The sequence below is a fragment of the Lithobates pipiens genome, unplaced genomic scaffold (assembly GCF_037356315.1).
Source record: "Lithobates pipiens isolate NorthernLeopardFrog02 unplaced genomic scaffold, aLitPip1_a1.2 Scaffold_16, whole genome shotgun sequence".
NCBI classification, from domain to species: domain Eukaryota; kingdom Metazoa; phylum Chordata; class Amphibia; order Anura; family Ranidae; genus Lithobates; species Lithobates pipiens.
The window spans coordinates 578,390,192-578,411,258 of NW_027507748.1; the positions used below are offsets into that span (position 1 = coordinate 578,390,192).

At 48.6% G+C, this 21,067-nt stretch overlaps 1 protein-coding gene across 1 annotated transcript in view; it reads left to right on the forward strand.

The window, feature by feature from the left end:
* The window catches only part of LOC143983738 (gametocyte-specific factor 1-like), a 189,422-nt gene that overhangs the window by 160,710 nt on the left and 7,645 nt on the right, over window positions 1-21,067 (forward strand). Inside the window, exons 8-9 of the mRNA XM_077483781.1 lie at window positions 4,550-4,644; window positions 12,383-12,408. Coding sequence (XP_077339907.1) covers window positions 4,550-4,644; window positions 12,383-12,396 — 109 coding nt within the window. The 3' untranslated portion in view covers window positions 12,397-12,408. The remainder of the gene's footprint in view (window positions 1-4,549; window positions 4,645-12,382; window positions 12,409-21,067) is intronic.

The window sequence follows — 21,067 nt, forward strand, 5'->3', positions numbered from 1 at the left end:
ATGCAGACCCTGCAAGAATTTGGGTGGCTGTTGAACCTAAAGAAGTTGGTGATTGTGCCGACCCATCGTCTGGAGTACCTAGGTTGCTATTGGACTCCATGGAAGTGAGAGTTCTTCTCCCTTTAGACAAATTGCAGACTCTCAGATCTGCGGTTAAACTACTGTTGTACCGCAAGTGGTCGTCGCTCCGCTTTTGCATGTGAGTACTGGGACTCATGGTAGCCTCCTTCGAGGCAGTACCTTATGCCCAGTTCCACACCAGAGTACTGCAGAAGATCTTGTTGAAATGGGACAAATCTCAGTTGTCCCTGGATCGACAGATCCAGGTGAGCCAGCCATTCAGGGACTCCCTGATCTGGTGGTTGAGGTCCCTAGAGATTCAGTCCGGAAAATCGTTTCTTCCTCTGTAATGGGCGATGATCACTACGGATGCCAGTCTATCCGACTGGGGTGGAGTGATGGGGATTCAGGGCCTCTGGTCGACGGAAGAATCCGAGTTGCCGATCAATCTGCTCGAATTGAGAGCGATCAGACTGTGTCTCCGCGCATGGTCGATGAGTCTTCAAGGGCGTCTGATCAGGATACAGTCGAACAACGCCACGGCTGTGGCGTACATAAATCACCAAGGGGCAACAAGAGGCTCAGCCGCTGCTCGGGAGGTCACTCACTTTGGTGGGCAGAGCTACGCGTACCGGCCCTGTCGGCTATTTACATTCCGGGGGTGGAAAATTGGCAAGCGGACTATGAGTCGAGAGATGCTGGACCCAGGAGAATGGGCGTTGCATCTGGAGATATTCAGGCTATTGTGCCTGAAGTGGGACACACCAGATGTGGATCTATTGGCCTCCCGTCTCAATCGGAAGGTGCCAGGATTCGTGTCCAGGACAAGAGATCCCTGGGCAGACGAGCTGGTGGCTCCGTGGGATCAGAACCACCTGATCTACGCCTTTCCTCCACTAAAACTGTTGCCACGTCTGCTTAGCAGAGTGGAAGCCGAGGGGATTCCAGTAATCCTGGTTGCCCCAGATTGGCCTCAGCAGCCCTGGTATGCAGACCTGGTGCGTCTGGTGACTGCCGTTGTGAGAGGACCTCCTATCTCAAGGTCCAATCTTTCATCCTGCTTTACCATCGCTGGCTTTAACGGCATGGCTATTGAGAGCCAGGTGTTGAGGAACCGGGGACTGTCGGACTCGGTGATTCCAACTATGTTGGGCACGGAACTCTTCACGGAAGATATACCATCGTACCTGGAAGGCCTACATCTCCATGTGTGAGAATGGATGGCATCCGCGCTCTTTTTCCATATCCAGGATCCTGTTTCTCCAGCAAAGAGTTGACCAGAGATTGGCATTAAGCACCATCAAAGGGCAAATTTCACCTTTTGGCTGTCTTTTTTTTTCAATGACCCCTGGCATCGCACTCCTTAGTGAGTACCTTTGTTCAGAGGGCACGACTCGTAGTCCCTCCGGTGCGTCCACCGCTAACCCCATGGGATTTGAACCTGGTGTTGACGGCGCTTCAAAAACCGCCGTTTGAAAACATCAGGGAGATTCCCCTGTTGACTCTTTCCCAGAAAGTTGTCTTTCTAGTGGCCATCACATCGGCCAAGAGGGGTTCAGAATTGGCAGCCTTGTCCTGCAAGTCTCCTTGTCCGGTCATCCACAGGAATAAGGTCTTGCGTCCGCAACTGTCCTTTCTACCGAAGGTGGCCTCGGCATTTCATATCAATGAGGACGTTGTATTGCCATCGTTGTGTCCTAAGCCGAAGCACCCCAAAGAGGTGGCCCTTCACGCTCTCGACGTGGTCAGGGCTCTGAAGGTGTATTTGTCTGCCACGGCTCCCTTTTGGAAGTCAGACACAGTGTTTGTTTCGGGGGCTGGTCCAAAGAAGGGTATGGTGGTCTCGTCGGCCACCATTTCCAGGTGGATCAGACAGATTGTAGTACAAGCCTACGCCTTGAAGGGGCAGGTGCCCCCTTTTCCGGTCACAGCCCACTCCACAAGGGCAATCGAAACGTCTAGGGCCTTCCGACACCAAGCGTCGCTCGATCAGGTGTGTAAGAGGGCGACCTGGTCGTCACTCCATACGTTTACCAAGTTCTATAAGGTAGAAGTCAGTGCACCGGTCGATGCCTGTTTTGGCCGCAAAGTTTTGCAGGCAGCCGTGTAGTTGCAATTGAATATGCAATGTATATTTTGTTTCCTGTTTTTTTGATAAAAACGCAGTACTGTTATGTTAATGCACTGTTGCATTACTTCCGCAGTTTGGTGCAGTCTAGGGTGATCACTCCTGTTGAGGATACCGTTTTTTTGTGATGGTTTTTCACGCACTGCTGTTTTTTTGTGGGTATAGTTTCACTAGTTCCCACTTGCCATGGTAGATGAAGTTTCTATGCGGTTTTTCCCACCCCTTGTTTTGGCACTGCTTGGGGACATCCCATTTGTTAGTGAGGAGCTGTGTCGGTCGGTGAATATAAGAGAAAATAGGATTTTTTGTACTCGCCGTAAAATCCTTTTCTCTGTAATTCATCGACCGACACAGCACAAAAGCCCCCATTTGAAAATATAAGGGGGATTCCCCTGTTGACTCTTTCCCAGAAAGTGGTCTTTCTAGTGGCCATCACATCGGCCAGGAGGGTTTCGGAACGGGCGGCCTTGTCCTGCAAGTCGCCCTGTCTGGTTATCCACAAGGATAAGGTGGTGTTGCGTCCACAACCGTCTTTCTGCCCAAAGTGGTCTCGGCTTTTCATATCAATGAGGACATTGTATTACCATCTCTGTGTCCTAAGCTGAAGCACCCTAAGGAGGTGGCTCTTCACGCTCTTGATGTGGTTAGGGCTCTGAAGATGTATTTGTCTGCCACGGCTCCTTTTCAGAAGTCACTCACTGTTTGTTTCGGTGACTGGTCCAAAGAAAGGCATGGCGGTCTCGTCGGCCACCATTTTCAGGTGGATCAGACAGATTGGAGTACAAGCCTACGCCTTGAAGGGGCAGGTGCACCCTTTTCCGGTCACATCCCACTCCACAAGGGCAATCGAAACATCTAGGGCCTTCCGACACCAAGCGTCGGTCACTCAGATGTGTAAGGCGGCGACCTGGTCGTCTGTCCATATGTTTACCAAGCTCTACAAGGTAGTTGTCAGTGCATCGGCTGATGCCTGTTTTGGCCGCAAAGTTTTGCAGACGGCCGTGTAGTAGCAATTTAAATATGCAATCTTTATTTTTTTCCTGTGTGTTTTTTTTTTTTTTTCTAAAAACAAAACAAAAACCGCAGTACTGTTATGTTACTGCACTGTTGCATTACTTCCGCAAATGGTTGCGGTCTTGGGGATCACTCCTGTTGAGGATACCCGGTTATGTGGTGGTGTTTTTCCACACACTGCTGTTTTATTGTGGATTTAGTTTCACTAGTTCCCACTTGCCATGGTGGATGAAGTTTTTATGCTGTCTTTCCCACCCCTCATTTGGCACTGCTTGGGGACGTCCCATTTTGTTACAGAGGAGCTGTGTCGGTCGGTGAATATAAGAGAAGTATAAGAATAAGTTTTGTCTGAGCAGGCTGTGGCGTTGTAGCCTAGGGATTGCCCCATGGGTGGAACTAAAAGTTCTGAAGTGTTGTATTACAGCTTACTTAGTATCTCCAGTGATAGGGGTGACAACCCATTTTGTTACAGAGAGGAGCTGTGTCGGTCGGTGAATTACAGAGAAAAGGATTTTACGGTGAGTACAAAGTCCTATTTTTATGCTCCAATTATCTGAGATTTGAAGGCGTTATGGACCAGTTTTAGGTCTTTAGTCTCCCAAGTAGGAACAAACTTTACTTATTGCAGGCCCTTGTGGGATTTTCCTTTTGCACTTTGGTTCATGTGTCAATAAGGAGTTTCTTTCCTTGTTTGGCAGGGCCTAAAGTAAGGGTTAATATCTCTAGCGGTACCTGGGCAAGATGGCATTAGCTAACAATTGGACAAGCCTATATGTAGGGAGATCTCAGAAGCTGATTCTACTCTGCCCCAGATCTGTGCAGCGGCAACATGATTCAGCTCTCCCACCTTTTACCTGACACTAGAGGCTGATCTTGTCAAAGGGATTGGACTCTTTGGACACAGTCATGTAAGACATAGTCCCACCCTAAGGGTAAGTGCTCGCTTATCCTCTCATAGGTGACTGTCCTAAAGACGATATGGGAAAGTTAGTTATTTACTGGTAACATCTTTTCCAGGAGTCTTTCAGCACCGTGGTACCTACCCTGGTTGGTTTCAGTTTGTGTTCCTGACTCAGGTTCTTGTTTTTCCCCAGTTGGCCAGAGTTGCTCTTTAGGAACTGAGGCGCTGGCAGGGAAGCATGCCTTTTTAAATCTAGGCTGAGCGATGTTTCCTAAGAAGGGAGAAGCCGAGGTCTCTCATAGGTGGCTGTCCTGAGACTCCTGGAAAAGATGTTACCAGCAAGTAACTATTTTATTATTTTTTCTTCAAAGAGTGACAAAGTTTTAGGACATACAAAAAAATGTATTGTGTGAAAGATATTTTAATAGACCTGCTTTGATTTGCAGTCCTCAAGGTGGTGCATTGATGGATCCCAAGAGTAGTCTCGACTCTAATCTTCGTGCTCCTAAATCTCTACCATATGTGCTGCCATGGAAAGTCAGTAAGTAACTGTGCACCCACATTGTGAGGCATGTAATACCATATTGTAAAGCTCAGAGGGAGCTCTGGTACATCTCTTGTCTGCTGTTCAGTACTGCAGTCATTTGTTGGGTTTGCTTTATGCAGTTTTTTTTTTTTTTTTATCCACTTTTTTTTTTTTTTTTTATTACATTTGAAACTTCAGTTACATCCTTCTTTTTTTTTTTTTTTTATTACAGTTTTTAATGTTTTCTTAAATTTAAACATAATCTCCATCCAATTTTTTTTCTTGTTGTTTTGGATTAAGTGAGTTGACGAGTTACAATTCTTGTTTCAGTTTTTATTGCTGAAAACAGATCACTGGTCAGCACAAAGATAGAAGAAAACCCTCCAATCTTTACTAAGTTGATGGGTACAAAGATGAGCATCATTCCACCCTGTTATGTTTTGTGTCACTAAGGTGTCACAGTAGGCCAAGCGCCATCAACTTATTGAAGAGCGTTTATGGCTACTGGTGCTGGATGAAATTATCATTGACCTTTATTTCTGTATGTGATCCAATTGGGGAGATTTTCTTTCACTTCTGTCCTGTGATGAGTGTTAAAGAATTGAAGTGAGTAGTTGGCAGGAAAGTACAGAAATAAAAACATTCAGAGGTTTGAACACTCAACACTCTGCTAAACATGTTTTTTTTTTTTTTTTTTTTTCCTTTGTTTCCCTTTTGGAAGAATCTCCTATCACTTTATTCCTCACTGGAGTGGAGGCGAAATTTCCCCAGCAAGGACATATGCAATAAAACCTGCAAATGGATCTAACCCTTGCCTATAGTTATCCAAAACAAAAGTTGTGTTTTCAAAAGTTAAATATTTTTTTTTTTTTTTTTTTTTATGCTGCATGTAAAAATGAAACGAATGCTTGGCATGTTGTATTTTTGGAGTTAAAGGGGTTGTAAAGATTTGTTTTTTATTTTCTAAATAGGTTCCTTTAAGCTAGTGCATTGTTGGTTCGCTTATCTTTTCCTTCTATTTCTCTTCTAAAAAAATTTTTTCTTTGTTTTCTTTGTCTGAATTTCTCACTTCCTGTTCCTCCTCAGTAAGCTGTTCAGTAAGCTGTTCTGGCTGACTAACCACCACTCGGATGATGGTGTGAAGTTTACTGAGGAGAAACAGGAAGTGAGATATTCAGACAAAGAAAAAAAAAAACATTTAGAAGGGAAATCGAAGGAAAAGGTAAGTGAACCAACAATGCACTAGCTTAAAGGAACCTATGTAGAAAATAAAAATGAACCTTTTACAACCAACCGTTTACCAAGTGTATGGCAGTATTAACATCAGCATGAACCTACTAGCACCAGAATTGTAACGTAGCATTGCAATTTCTCCTATATTCACCGACCGACACAGCTCCTCTCATAACCATTGGGTTGTTCTGCTCTATTACTAGGAGATACTAGGCATTAGTTGTAATACAACACTCAAAACTCTTAGTACCGCCCAGGGGGCGGTCCCTTGGTCAACAACCCTCCGCCCTGCCATGCAGTCATCCATTTTATTTTGACTAGTGAAGGAGAAAGACCTAGGAACCCTGTTGGCCCACCGGTCTGTGCTTTTTTTTTTTTTTTTAATGCAGAAGCGTGACTCTTTGCACAAGATGATTGATCCTGTGATCTACTATCAAATCGTATCCTTGTAGTCTCCCCAGTCCGGCCTTTGAGCGTGTGCAGGCCGCAGCTATGCGCTCAGCAGGCCATGACAAAACCTCAGCTCCAGAGGTGGTCGGTGAGCTTTTATGCTCCGGGGCATACATATGACCGGGCTACTGATGTCTGCGTCACAATATGCTGTGCCAGCAGCCACCCTGTACTGATCAGTGAATGGGTCTGTGATGGAATGTCTCCCAGCTCTTCAGGATTGATAAGTACAGCTCTCCCTGCCTCGGTGGGGCTGGGCATTCCCTGGGAGGTCGATTCGAGGGTCCATCACCTCCCTCCTCTCTATGCAGGGGCTCTCGCGGGGGGGGGGGGGGGGGGCTGCGCTGGCTAGCTGTGTCCTGGGTCCTGTTCTTCATGCCCCTGGAAGGTGTCTGTGAGGTTTTGCTGATGTCCTGTACAGCGCTGTGTTCACTGCCATAGTTTTCTCTCTACTTCGTGGAGCTGCTTCGGCGGCCATTTTAAGTGTGGGCAAGGCAGCATGCTCTCCTGGGCTTCAGCGGCCATTTTCCCGGTGATCTCCTATTCAGCACACCGGCAGCCATTTTCTTGAAGCCTGAACATGTTTTCCAGTGTTCTCTAGCGGCAGCATGTGCTCCTGTGCTCTCACAGCCATTTTCCCTGTGTTTATGTCCTTGTGCTGGGCGGCCATTTTATTGAAGCCTGAGCACACTTCAAAGCGGGTTTGGCACCATTTGCAGCTGCTGCCACCGACACAGCATTGTCCCTCTGCACCTGGGAGCCAACAGGGACTACAGGCAGTACTTTCTGGATAGCGCAGAAACTCCTCAGTGTGGTGAGTCCGGCTGGAAAGGACCCCTCAGCCAGTAAGGAGGGTGTGACTGTCACTGTCCTAAGTCCCCTTCGGGTGGCAGACAGGGTAGGGTCAGCATGGCTTCAGAAACTGGTGTTTCTTCCCCCTGAAATCCAGGCAATTGCAACCGGGTCACCTGCAGACTGCTCAGTGCCCATGGACACCCTGACGATGGTCCTCAATTTGTTTGTTGCCCAAATGGAGGCGGTGCGTGGGAAGAAGGGTGCAATCAAAGTGGCCCCTGACCCCCCCCCCCCCCCCCCCCCCCCCGTGTCCCATGGGGAGAGCTCTAATGCAGACCCGGGACCTGCTGAGGTTGGTGACCCGCGCTGTCTTGTCAGATGACGGTGAACAGGACCATCCAAACAGTGAAGACGAGTCCCCGTCCAGGTCCGAGCGTGACAAAGCGCTTGTTGGAGCACTTATCACAGCTGTGCATGACACCCTGAAGATTCAGGAGCCAGCCGATCCCTCTGCTGATGTAGCGGTCCCTTTTGGGTCCCGCAAGCCAGCACGTTCCCCTAAGGTGTTCTTGTATCTGACTTATTTTGACAAGTTAATTTACAAGGAATGGGATTGCCCACAACAGACCTTTTCGGTCCCCAAATACATGGCGGTGCGTTACCCTTTTGAGGAGAGCCTTCTCAAAGTATCCAGGTTAAATAAAGTAACCACAATCCCGGTAGAGGGGACTTCTGCATTCCAGGATCCCGCGGACAGGAAGGCCGAGGCAGTGGCTCGTTCCTTGTTTATGGTTGTGGGGTCAGCCGTGCAACCAGTACTGGCATCCGCACTTGTGTCGCAGTGGGCAAAACTTTTGCACCGCGAATTGTGAGAGCAACAGGCCTCCCCTGTCTGCGTGGAACTAGCAGACCAACTAGTTCAAAGTATGTCTGTGACACAGCCCTGGATACTCTCCCTCTGTTATCCAGGGCTTCAGTGTCAGCTGAGGTGGCTGATTTGGCTAAAATGCTGGTCTGCTGACCAGGCATCCAAAAAAGCCCTGAGGTATCTTCCCTTCCTTGGCGACCGGCTCTTTGGAGCCTCTTTGGATGACATTATTAAAAATGCCACCAGTGGTAAGAGTACTCTACTCCCACAGGCCAGGAAGGCTAAGGAGCCACGTTTTAGGCAAGGGCCCTCTTTTTCCGCTCACAAACTGCGTTTTCGTCTGCCCGGAGCTTCGACAAAACGTCCCCAGCCCGACCGGAAGACCACGGGTTGACAAAAACCTCCCTAGATGCGCAAACCTGCGAATAAAAGTGCTACAGCATGAAGGTTTGTTCCCACCTGTGTTTCGGATGGGGGGTCGCCTCTCGGCTATCATCGGCTAGTCCTCTCGGCTATCCGACCAATGGGTCTGCGATCTGATTTCCTCAGGCTACAAGATAGTTTCTCGGCTGCCAAACAGATTCTTCCCCTCCAGCATAACCATATCCCCGGCTTGCCGGGAGGCCCTCTTGGGGGCAGTAAGGGACCTGCTTAGTCACGGGGTGGTTGTACCAGTTCCGGACTCGGAACGCTTCCAGGGGTTCTACTCAAATCTGTGGTTCCCAAGAAGGAAGGGGTACGTCCAATCTTGTACTTAAAAGCCCTCAATCACTTTGTAAAAGTGCTGAGGTTCAGATTGGCATCAGTTCACTCAGTAGTCGCTGCACTCCATCAAGGGGACTCCCTGGTGTCCTTAGACATCCAGGATGCGTACCTGCACATACCCATATGCCTTCGGTATCAAAAGTTTCTGCGGTTTGCAGTCGGGGAAACCCTCTACCATTTTATGGTCTGGCATCAGCCCCCCGAGTCTTTACCAAGGTATTGGCTCCAGTTTTGTCGTTGCTGCGGCAACGTGGGATCGTGATCATCGGATACCTAGATGATCTCCTGAGGGAATCTTCCATCTCAGAATTAAAGGAGGTTGTGGCGATCACCATGCAGACCCTGCAAGAATTTGGGTCGCAGTTGAACCTAAAGAAGTCGGTATGATAACTATGTAGAGGGGATGGATGGGTGGGAAGTAAAGGAAAAAGTGAGAGTACCAACATATGCAATGTAGCTGTTTTAAAAAAAAGTTTATTTTAGATGCCTAGTTGAACTTGTTAAAAAGCAGTTATTTTTTATTTTTTTTGTAAAAAGTCGGATTATCTGTATGTAATGAAAAATGTAATAAAAAGAATTAAAGCGGGAGCCAGCAGCTACACATACAGCAGCTGCTGACTTTTAAAATAAGGACACTTACCCGCCCAGCGCGCCCGCGATGTCGGCACCCGAAGCCGATCTCTCGATCGTCTCTCGGGTGCTGCTGCCGCCGCCATCTTGGGTGTGGGAATCAGGAAGTGGAGCTTTTCGGCTTAATTTCCCGGTTCCCTATTGCACATGCGCGAGTCGCGCTGCGCAATAAGGATGGACCCGCTGCCTCTGGGATCTGTGTGTTTCCCAGCAGGCAGCGGGGGACTTTCGGAAAGGGGCGTAGATCTACGCCCCTTTCCGCAGAGAGCTATCCCGGAAGTGGGTGCAAATACCTGTACTGTACAGGTATCTGCACCCCCCTCCCCCCTGAAAGGTGCCAATTGTGGCACTGGAGGGGGGGAGGATTCCAATGAGCGGAAGGTCCACTTTAGGGTGGACCTCCGCTTTAAAGGGGAAAAAAATAAGTCAGTGATTGTACCGACCCAGCGTCTGGAGTACCTAGGCTTGCTGCTGGACTCCATGAAAGGGAGAGTTTTTTTTCCCTTCAGACAAACTGCAGACTCTCTGCGGTAAAACTGCTTATGAACTGCAAGTGGTCGTCGCTCCACTTTTGAATGCGAGTCCTGGGACTCATAGTAGCCTCCTTTTGAGGCAGTACCTTATGCCCAGTTCCACACCAGAGTCCTGCAGAAGGAGATTTTGACGAAATGGGACAAATCTGTTTAACCTGGATCGACAGATCCAGGTGAGCCAGTCAGTCAGACTCACTGATCTGGTGGCTGAGGTCCCCGGTGATTCAGTCCGGGAAATTGTTGCTACCTCTGAAGTGGACAGTGATCGCAACAGACGCCAGCCTATCCGGCTGGGGTGGAGTGATGGGGGTTCAGAATGGGGGGTTCAGGTCCTCTGGTCGACGGAAGAATCCAAGTTGCAGATCAATCTGCTCTAATTGAGAGCGATCAGGCTGTGCCTCTCCACATGGTCGATGAGGATTCAGGGGTGTCCAATCAGGATCCAGTCAGACGATGCCACAGCTGTGGCATACGTCAATCACCAAGTGGGAACAAGAAGCTCATCCACTGCTCGGGAGGTCATTCACATACTTCGGTGGGCAGAGTGACACGTCCCGGCCGTGTCGGCCATTTGCATCCCGGGAATGGAGAACTGGCAGGTGGACTATGAGTCGCCAGATGCTGGACCCAGGAGAATGGGCGTTGCATCCGGAGATATTCAGGTTACTGTGCCTGAGGTGGGGCACACCAGACTTGGATCTTCTGGCCTCCCGCCTCAATCGGAAGGTGCCAAGATTTGTGTCCAGGACAAGAGATCCGTGGGCAGATGCACTGGTGGCTCCGTGGGATCAGTACCAGCTGATCTACGCCTTTCCTCCACTGAAACTGTTACCATGTCTGCTTCGCAGAGTGGAAGCCGAGGGGATCCCAGTAATACTGGTTGCCACAGGTTGGCCTCAGCGTCCTTGGTGCGCACACCAAGTGCGTCTGGTGGCAGACGCTCCCTGGCAACTGCTGTTCTGTCTCAAGGTCCGATTCTCCATCCTGCTTTACCATCGCTGGCTTTAACGGCATGGCTATTGAGAGCCAGGTGTTGAGGAACCGGGGTCTGTCGGACTCGGTGATCCCAACTCTGAGAGCACGAAAATCTTCTCGGGAAGATATACCATCGTACCTGGAAGGTCTACATCTCCATGTGTGAGGAGAAAGGATGGCATCCACGCTCCTTTTCTATATCCAGGATCCTGCTGTTTCTTCAGCAAGGAGTAGACCAGAAATTGGCGTTAAGCACCATTTGGGGGCAAATTTCAGCTTTGGCTGTCTTCCCCCCCCCCCCCCGGCATCTCACTCATTAGTGAGTACCTTTGTTCAGGGGTTACGACATGTAGTCCCTCCGGTGTGTTCGTTACCCCCATGGGATTTGAACCTGGTGTTGGCGCTTCAAAAACCACTGTTTGAAAATGTCAGGGAGATTCCCCGTTGACTCTTTACCAGAAAGTGGTATTTATAGTGGCCGTCACATCAGCCAGGAGGGTTTTGGAACTGGCGGCCTTGTCCTGCAAGTCGCCCCATCTGGTTATCCACAAGGATAAGGTGGTGTTGCTTCCGCAACCATCTTTTCTACCGAAAGTGGTCTCAGCTTTTCATATTAATGAGGACATTGTATTACCATCTGTGTCCTAAGCCGAAGCACCCTAAAGCGGTGGCCCTTCATGCTCTGGACGTGGTTTGGGCTCCGAAGGTGTATTTGTCTGCCACTGCTGCCTTTCGGAAGTCAGACTCACTGTTCGTTTCAGTGACTGGTCCCAAGAAAGGCATGGCAGTCTTGTCGGCCACCATTTCCAGGTGGATCAGACAGATTGTAGTACAAGCCTATGCCTTTAAGGGGCAGGTGCCCCCTTTTCCGGTCACGGCCCACTCCACTAGGGTAATCTGAACATCTTGGGCCTTTCCGACACCAAGCGTCTGTCGCTCAGCTGTGTAAAGTGGCGACCTGGTCGTCTGTCCACACGTTTACGAAGTTCTACAAGGTAGAAGTCAGTGCATCGGCTGATGCCTGTTTTGGCCGCAAAGTTTTGCAGGCGGCCGTATAGTTGCAATTGAATATGCAATATATTTCCCTTTTTTTTTTTTCCTGTTTTTTTTTTTTTTCCGATAAAAACACAGTACAGTTAAGTTAATGCGCTGTTGCATTACATTCCACAGTTTTTGTGGGTAGTCACTCCTGTTGAGGGTACCCTGGTTTTGTGGTGGATTTCTCCACACACTGTTTTTTTTTTTTTTTTTTTTTTTTTTTTGGTGGGTAAAGTTTCACTAGTTCCCACTTGCCTTGGGGACCGCCCCCTGGGCAGAACTAAGAGCTCTGAGTGTTGTATTACAACTAATGCCTAGTATCTCCTAGTAATAGGACAGAACAACCCAATGGTTATGAGAGGAGCTGTGTCGGTCGGTTAATTACAGAGAAAAGGATTTTACGGTGAGTACAAAAAATCCTATTTTTGCTTGGTAATTGAGCACTGACATTTGTATTTTATTACAGATAATCGTATCTGATGCTATGTTTGGGTAAGTACTTTACAGGCAAACTTCTCTTTTCTGTCATTAGCATAGTCAAATGCTGTACAGGTTCTCCTCACTTAATGACCAGGTGCTGTTCCAACGATTTAGTCTTTAACCACTTCCCGCCTGCCATATGCAGAATGACGACCGGGAAGTGGTTCTGTTATCCTGACTGGGCATCATATGACATCCAGCAGGATAAGAAACCGGCTAGTGCAGAATGTCAGTCTGATATCTAGCATCTCTGATCTTGATAAGAAGCCTCTGTCAAGGGCTTCTTACCACATGATCAGCTGTGATCAATCACAGCGTGAACCAGGAAGTGCCGATAAACAGCATTCCTCGGTTTGCACTGACATGGAGAGCCGATCAGCGGCTCTCCCTGTCGGGGGGATGACGACGACTGTGCTGACAATCGGCACATCCCCCTCAGATGTGCAAATCTACTACCAATCAGTTCCCAGCATTCCCCCAATTAAAAAGCCTTCAAGTGCCCAGCATTAACACCTGTCAGTGCCCATCAGTGCTGCCTATCAGTGCCCATCAATTCTACATATCAGTGCCACCTCATTAGTGCCCGTCAGTGAAGGGGAAAAGAAGATTTTATGACAAACTAAACCTTTTTTTTCTCTTATTTTTACCAACCGACACAGCTCCTCTCTGTAACAAATGAGTTGTTAGCATTATCACTAGGAGAATACTAGGCATAGTTGTAACACAACACTCAGAACTTTTAGTTTTGCCCAGGGGGACGGTCCCTTGGCCTACAACCCTCTACCCTGCCATGCAGCCATCAGGTTTATTTTGCCTAGTGCAGGCCCATCGGTCCGTGCTTTTTTTTTATGCAGAAGCTTGGCTTTTTGCACAAGATAAATGATCCTGTGATCAGCTATCAACAGCCTGCTGGGTGACAAGCTGGATACCCTTATCGTCTCCCCAGTCTGGCCATCGAGCGTGTGCAGGTCGCAGCTATGGCTCGGCAGGCCACGACGAAACCTTAGCTCCAGGGGTGGTCGGTGAGCTTTTATGCTCCGGGGGCGTACATATGACCGGGCTACTGATATGTCTGCGTCACAGTATGCCAATGGCCAGCAGCTACCCTGTACTCATCAGTGAGTAGTTCTGCAATTGAATGTCTCCCAGCTCTTCAGGACTGGTAAATACAGCTCTCCCTTCTTCGGCGGGGCTGAGCGGCTGGGCATTCCCTGGGAGGTCGATTCGGGGGTCCCTCACCTCCCTCTCTTCTCTCCACTGTCCCTATCTCCCCCCCATCCCTGGGGGGATGCTGCATTTGGCTGCTGAGTGGTGTATGTGTGCACTCTGTGGGCTCTCCCCTGAAATGGGGGGCTGGCTTGGCTAGAGGTGTCCTGGGTCCTGTGTGTTAAGCTCCCGGAAGATACCTGTGAGGGTCTGCTGTGGTTGTTGTGGCGCTGTGTCTGTTAATTCTTTCTTTCTGTACCACATGAAGCTGCTGGCGGCCATTTTAGGTGTGGGCGAGGCAGCATGCCTTCGTGGGCTTCAGTGGCCATTTTCCAGGTGGTCTCCTATTCAGGACACTGGCGGCCGTTTTCTGGAAGCCTGAACACGTTTTTTCAGTGCTTTCTAGCAGCAGCATGGCTTGTGCTCTTAGCCATTTTCCCTGTTTCCTGTCTGTCTACTGGACGCTGGGCAGCCATTTTATTGAAGCCTGAGCGCATTTTTTTTAAAATGTTTTAGCGCTCATTCTGGCGGCTGCCACCGACACAGCTTTTGTTTCCTCTGCACTTGTGAGCACTCAGGGTCTACAGGCACTACTTGTGGTGAGTCCAGCGGGAGTGCACTACTGTTGAGGATACCCTGTTTTTTTTTTTTTTTTGTGGTGGTTTTGCACGCACTGTTTTTTGTGGGTAAAGTTTCACTAGTTCCCACTTACCATGGTGGATGAAGTTTTGTGCTGTTTTCCCACCCCTCGTTTGGCACTGCTTGGGGACGTCCCATTTGTTACAGAGAGGAGCTGTGTCGGTCAGTGAATATAAGGGAAAATAGGATTTTTTTGTACTCACCGTCCAATCCTTTTCTCTGTAATTCACCGACCAACACAGCACCCGTCCCTCCTTTTTATCTTTGTTATTCTGCTTGTTGACGTACTGATGGCTGCATGGCAGGGTGGAGGGTTGTAGCCAAAGGGACTGCCCCCCTGGGCGGAACTAAGAGTCCTGAGTGTTGTGTTACAACTTTACCTAGTATTCTCTTAGTGGTAAGGCTAACAACCCATTTGTTACAGAGAAGAGCTGTGTCGGTCGGTGAATTACAGAGAAAAGGATTTTACGGTGAGTACAAAAAATCCTATTTTTTCAAAAAGTTTGGTCTTTTTTAGTTTGGCAAAAAATAAAAACCCTAGAGGTGATCAAATACCACCAAAAGAAAGCTCTATTTTTGGGAAGAAAATTATAAAAATTTTGTTTGGGTACAGTGTTACATGACCGCGCAATTGTCATTCAAAGTGTGAAAGCTGAAAATTGTCCTGGGCAGGAAGGGGCAAAAGTGCCTGGTATTGAAGTAGTTAAACGACGAACCACAAGTAATCCATATTTTAAGCATTCTTTACTGCATTGTGAAAAAAAGTTTAAGCACAAAATTCCAGCTCAATAACGTTGTTTTAATTTGCATAAGTACAGAACACAAACAAAAAATCTGTACTGTGTTATGCAATGATGTATAGCGGAGTCGTTGGGATGGGGAGAACCGGTGTAAGTCTGAGTGGTCGTTAAACGAGGATCTGTGTATATTTGTAAGCTTGAAACATGTCTTGAAAATGTGCAGTGAAATGAAGAACAGTCCTTTTTATTTGGAAGAAACTTTAGGTGTATAAAGCTGGCCTTTCTCATTCGGTTGAAATGAACACACAATTCAAACTGCCTGATAGAATAGCTGTTTAGAATGCAGCAAAACTCCTTTAGTCCAGAGGTGTTCCATGCAACTAGTGTGCCTTTCTGTGAACAGGCTCCATTACTGCTTTCAGAGTTTTATAGGTACCGACGTAACCATCACCATAGGTCATAAAATCCTTTGTTAAAGTGGAAGTAAACGCATGAATGTAAGGTTTTAACCACTAAAGGAACAGAAGGATTTGCCCTCTTAATGACCAGGCCATTTTCTTTATCCTACATCATGGGATACAGAGCACCGTAGTAATCACTGTGGGTATATAGGCACCTTCCAGTGATGGACACTGGTATACACTATACAGGAAGTTCACTCCCTATATAACCCCTGCTCCTACCAGGAGTACCTCAGTTTTTTTTACCAGTGTTTAAGGTGTTGGTCACGAGTGAAGATGTGCTCTGGAGAGCTCCACTGGAGGGATGCTTACTGGATTTAAACAGCCTCCATAGACTGGATCCATCCAAATTGTCATTGCGGTGGATGGTACCCAGGCCTCGTATACGAAGCACAAGCTTTTGCCTGTAACTGGACCCCAGGACTTTTTGGTAATGCCTACATTACCTAAGGTTTTTCCTGTTGGGGTGCTAATACAGGTCCAAGGGAGTGGAACCCCTAAAAAGGGACCCGGTTCTTGAAGGTTTGCTAAACGCAGCCCGCCGTGATGGGTGAAGCTTGGCTCTGTCTGTCACCTTATCCTCGCTTCCCTGTGTTGTGTTACTCGCAGCCTTTTCTCTTTTGTTCACTAACAGACGCAGCTCCTTTAATTCTTGACCTTGGGGTTATCATGCCACCTTCAGGAGAGGACTAGGCAGAACATGTAAAAACAGCAAGACTGCACAGCACCACCCAGGGGGGTGGTCCCTCTGGCTATAACCCCTCACCCTGCTTCCTAGTGTAGGAGAAGGACCTGGCTCCCTGAGGGGGCCATTTGTCCTGGGAAAAAAAAAAATTTCTGCAATTTTTGATCCTGTGATCTACAATGAACAGCCGGGCTGGATAATATAGATCCTTGTAGTCTCCCCAGCCTGGCCATCGAGCGTGAGCAGACCCTAGCTACAATCAGGCTCGGCCACGACAGGCCTCTTCTTGTCCAGGGTCGGCCGGTGAGCTATATGCTCCGGGGCTCACATATGACCAGGTTACTGCTGTCGGTGTCAGTGTGCCGTGGCCAACAGCCACCCCGTACTGCTTGGGTGATGGGTCTGTGGTGAAATGTGTCCAACAATCCCGACAGGGAGGGGTAAGTACGGCTCCCCCTGCCTCAGTAGGATGGAGCAGCTGGGCATTCCCTGGGAGGTCGACTAGGGGGTCTCTCACTCTCCCTTTCCTCTCTCTCTATCCCTCATTCACTCCTCCCCCTGCTGGGGCCGCTGTGTAATTGGGCATGAGGTGCAGTGTATGTACCTGGCCAGGGGGGCTGCGCCGGTTGTCGGGGTGCGCTCTTTCCCTGCTTTTTTCTTCACTGTGAGGTACTCAGGCTGTTTGCCATGAGAGGAGGCCGCCACCATTTTGTTGAGGCCGCGGCCATTTTCCTGTAGCCTTATGCAGTGTATATGCTCTCAGCCATTTTCTTGAATGTTCCGTGGCCATTTTCTTGGTGATTTTTTTTTTCTGGGAAGGCCGCGGACATTTTCTTGTAGCCTCAGTGCGGTTTACCTCTAGTGCTAGTGTCTGTATACTTCAAAACAGCACAGTTTTTACTCTGAGCACTGACGCAGGGCAGCTGGCGGCAGCACAGTGTAGTACTTGGTCAGGGTGGTGCATCCTGCAGGGGGGCCCCTCAGTCTGCGAGCAGCTAGGAGGGTGGGATTTTGTGTACCTTGCCTTAAGTACCTAAGTTGTGGCAGGCGAGTGAGGGTCAACATGGTGTAGAAGCTGGTGCTTCTTCCCCAGACATCCCTGCTTTTGCAACCGGCCAAAATGCGGTGCCTATGGACGCTTTGTCGACGGTCCTGGAGCCCTTTGTTGCCAGGGTGAAAGTGGTGTGCAGGCGCAAGGGGGTGAACGCAACCTGCTCCCCCCCCCCCCCCCCCCGGTCTTATGGGGAGAGCTCTGATTCAGACTCTGGCCCCCACGAAGACTGGCTGCCCCTGTTCTGATGTGTCAGAGGATATGGACCAGGACCGTTTGGACAGTGCGAATGACTGTGTAAGGGTTTGCGCAGGAAAAAGTGCTAGTAGGAGCAGTTATCACAGCTGTGCTGGATACCCTGAAGATAGGGATGCAGCAGAAACTTTTACTGAGGTGGCAGTCCCTTTTGGGTCCCGCAAAGCGGCCCGCACGCCTAAGGTGTTTCCGTATTTGACTTATTTTGATAAGTCCATCTACAAGGAATGGAGAAGCCTGCAATAGGCCTTTTCAGTCCCAAGAAGAATGGCAGTGCGTTAGCCCGTTGAGAATATGGGGCATCTCTTCCGGTTGTTGACCCCCCCATATTCAGGTTACATAAAGTAACCACGATTCCGGTAGAAGGGACTCCTGCCTTCAAGGACCCTGCCGACAGAAGGGCCAATGCAGTGACCCGGTCCATGTTTTCGGTGCGTTACGACCTGTGCTGGCCACAGTCTTAGTGTCGCAGACACTTACTGAATGGACAAAGTTGTTGCACCGTGAATTGGAGAAGCAACAGACTTCCCCCGGTCTGCGTAGAACTGGCAGATCAGTTGGTGCATGGCCTTAAATATGTCTGTGATGCGGCCCTGGATACGGTCCCTCTGCTCTCTAGAGCATCAGTATCGGCAGTGGTGATGCGTCACCTGATTTGGCTGAAATGCTGGTCTGCGGACCAGGCATCAAAAAAAAAAAAAAGCTCTGGCGCCCCTGGGTCGGCAGGTAAGCATTCCCAGTCCGCAAAAGCGCCTGCTGAAGGACAAAATCATCCCTGGTTTCACAAGCCAAATAAGTCTGCAAGCAAAAATGTTACCGCATGAAGGTTTGCCCCCGCCCGACTATCGGGTGGGGGGGTCGCCTTCAGGAGTTTGCAGCTCAGTGGACCTCCCTACTGTCCGACCAATGGGTTTGCGAACTGGTTTCATCGGGATACAAGATCGTTTTTCTTGTCCACCACCAACAGATTATTTTTTTTTTCCCTCCAACTTGCATCTGCTTCTGGCTCATCGGGAAGCCCTGTTCGGGGCAGTACAGGACCTGCTGCTGCGCGGGGTGATAGAATCCCTGAAACCTTTCCAGTGTCGATACAGGTACTATCTACTCCAATCTGTAGTCCACAAAAAGGAAGGTGTATGTCCAATCCTGGACTTGAAGGCAATCAACAGCTTTGTGAAAGTGCAAAGGTTCAGGATGGAATCTGTTCGCTCCGTGGTCGCTGCACTCTATCAGGGGGACTTCCTAGCGTCCTTGGTCAGGGCTACCCTAATATCGCTTCTGTGTTTTTGAAAAGTTTTTTGAGCGGGCCTACTGGTTTGCACACATATGTCAGCGTACAGCGGCATTTCAGCAAGTACAGCCTACTCTACCATGACAACTCTGAGCTCGGTTCATGCCTGACCTGGGCAATGACTTAACAGGTATGATCCATACCATGTGATATACTTATTTTTTTTCTCCCCCCTTTTTCCATTTCCTTCTGTTCTTCCCAACATCATATGCTTGCCTGGGATATATATCGGTTGTTTGTTTGCATTTTTTTCATTGTACATATTAGCATAATTTTAATCGAGTATTTGCTTGAGTAGTTTAATGTGACTGATTTGTCTCCATTTGCTTACATAATTATTTTTGATTTAGTGCTATCTCAGATACCCAGTTGATATGAACATCCGGTGTTCTCACACAGGAGCCATGCATCTGGATTTCTGTTTTTCTTTTTCTTTCTTTCACTCTCTCCTTTTTTATTGTCTTTTTGTATTAGTGTCTACTTTATTTACTTTTCCACATTTGTGTCCCCCCCCCCCCCCCCGCCTTCCTTCCTTTTCTCCCCCATTTTTCTGACTTTATTTTTCCTCCTTTCCTTCCTTTCTTCTTTTTTTTCCCCTCCTTTTTTTCTTTTCTCTTTTTTTTCCTTTTCGTATTTTTTTCTGCCGTGACAACAGCGGCCCCACGGCTAGGCGTCTTCACGCTCCCTAGTTGCCATGGCTACTACACATGCACGGCTACGTGGCACGCCGTGATTGGCGGCCAGAGCTGCTGACTGAAAGCAAGATGACTGGGTCCTAGCAGTATTTTGTACCGCTTGGACATATTTTGCTAGTGTACCTGATCTAGCGTGATTATACTGACTCAACACATGTGGTCTGCATTCTGAGATTTTGATCAGCCAGTACCCCTGTCTACAGTAAGTCACTTTTATACACAGTAGTTTTTAAAGTTTTCTGCCGGGATTCTGACGTCATTTGACGTCACTGGGAGGGGGTGTAACCTTTTTTTCTTTTCACATGTTTTGATTGGTGATTGATGTGTATATAAATTCAGTTTTTGACACTGTTGCACTGTGTCACATGCCTGGTGAAGGGGTCCTGCGCGGCTCAGAAAAGTTGCACTTTCTTTTGTGATGTGATTTCTTTACATTTAAAACTTTTGGACGAAAAATTGTCGATCCATGGTGTGCTGGCGAATATGTACACTGGTCCGAAGAAAGGTCTGGCGGTCTCGTCGACCACCATTTCTTGGTGGATCAGACAGATCGTGGTTCAGGCCTATCTATGCCTTAAAGGGGCGGGTGCCCCCTTTTCCTGTCACGGCTCATTCTACCAGGGCAGTTGGAACCTCCTGGGCTTTCCGACATAAAGCGTCTGTCTCCAAGGTGTGTAAGGCGGTGACACGGTCGTCCGTCCACACTTTCACTAAATTCTACAAAGTTGACGGATGCTTGCTTTGGCCGCAAGGTTTTGCAGGCGGCCGTGTAAGGTTGCAATTTACGCTTTAAGTTACAAGTTTGTTGTGAACGCATCTTTAGATGTATTAACTTATGCATCTAAAGATGCGTTCACAACAAACTTGTAACTTAAGGCATAAATTGCAACCTTAGACAGCCACAGGTTTTGATGGCGGCCGTTTAAGATGACAACTCCTCTGTTGAGGTGTTCCTATTGTGGGTGAAGTTGTGTTTCGCTGCTTCAACCCCTCGTTTTTTTTGACACTGCATAGGGACGTCAAAAATGAAGGTAAAAAATTAAAGGAGCTGTGTCCGTCAATGAACGATACTATCACCCCACGCAGCAGCAGGTCCTGTACTGCCCCAAACAGGGCCTCCCAACGAGCCGGAAGATGATGAAGGTTGGAGGGGAAAAAATCTGGCTGACAAGAAAGAAATTCTCTTGTACTCTGAGGAAACCAGTTCGCAGGCCCACTGGTTGAAAAGTAGGGAGGTCCACCGGGCGGCAAACTCCCGAAGATGACTCCCCCACCCGAGAGTCAGGTGGGGGCAAACCTTCATGCGGTAACAGATTTGTTCACAGGCTTGTTTGGCTTGCAAAACCAGGGATGCTTTTGTCTCTCAGCAGGCACCTTGTCAGACTGGGAACACCTACCTGCCGACCCGGGCGGATGAATAATCTGCTTCTGAGCCGAAAAGGAGGGCCCTGGCCTACGGCGTGGCTCCTTCCCTTTTGTGGACTGTGGGAGTAACATACTCTTACCCCCAGTAACATTCTTAATGATGTCATCCACGAAGGCTCCAAATAGCCTCTCTCCCTGAAAGGACAAGTCTGCCAGTGCTTTCTTAGATGCCTGGTCCGCAGTCCAGCATTTCAGCCAAATCAGGCGACGTAGCACTACTGCT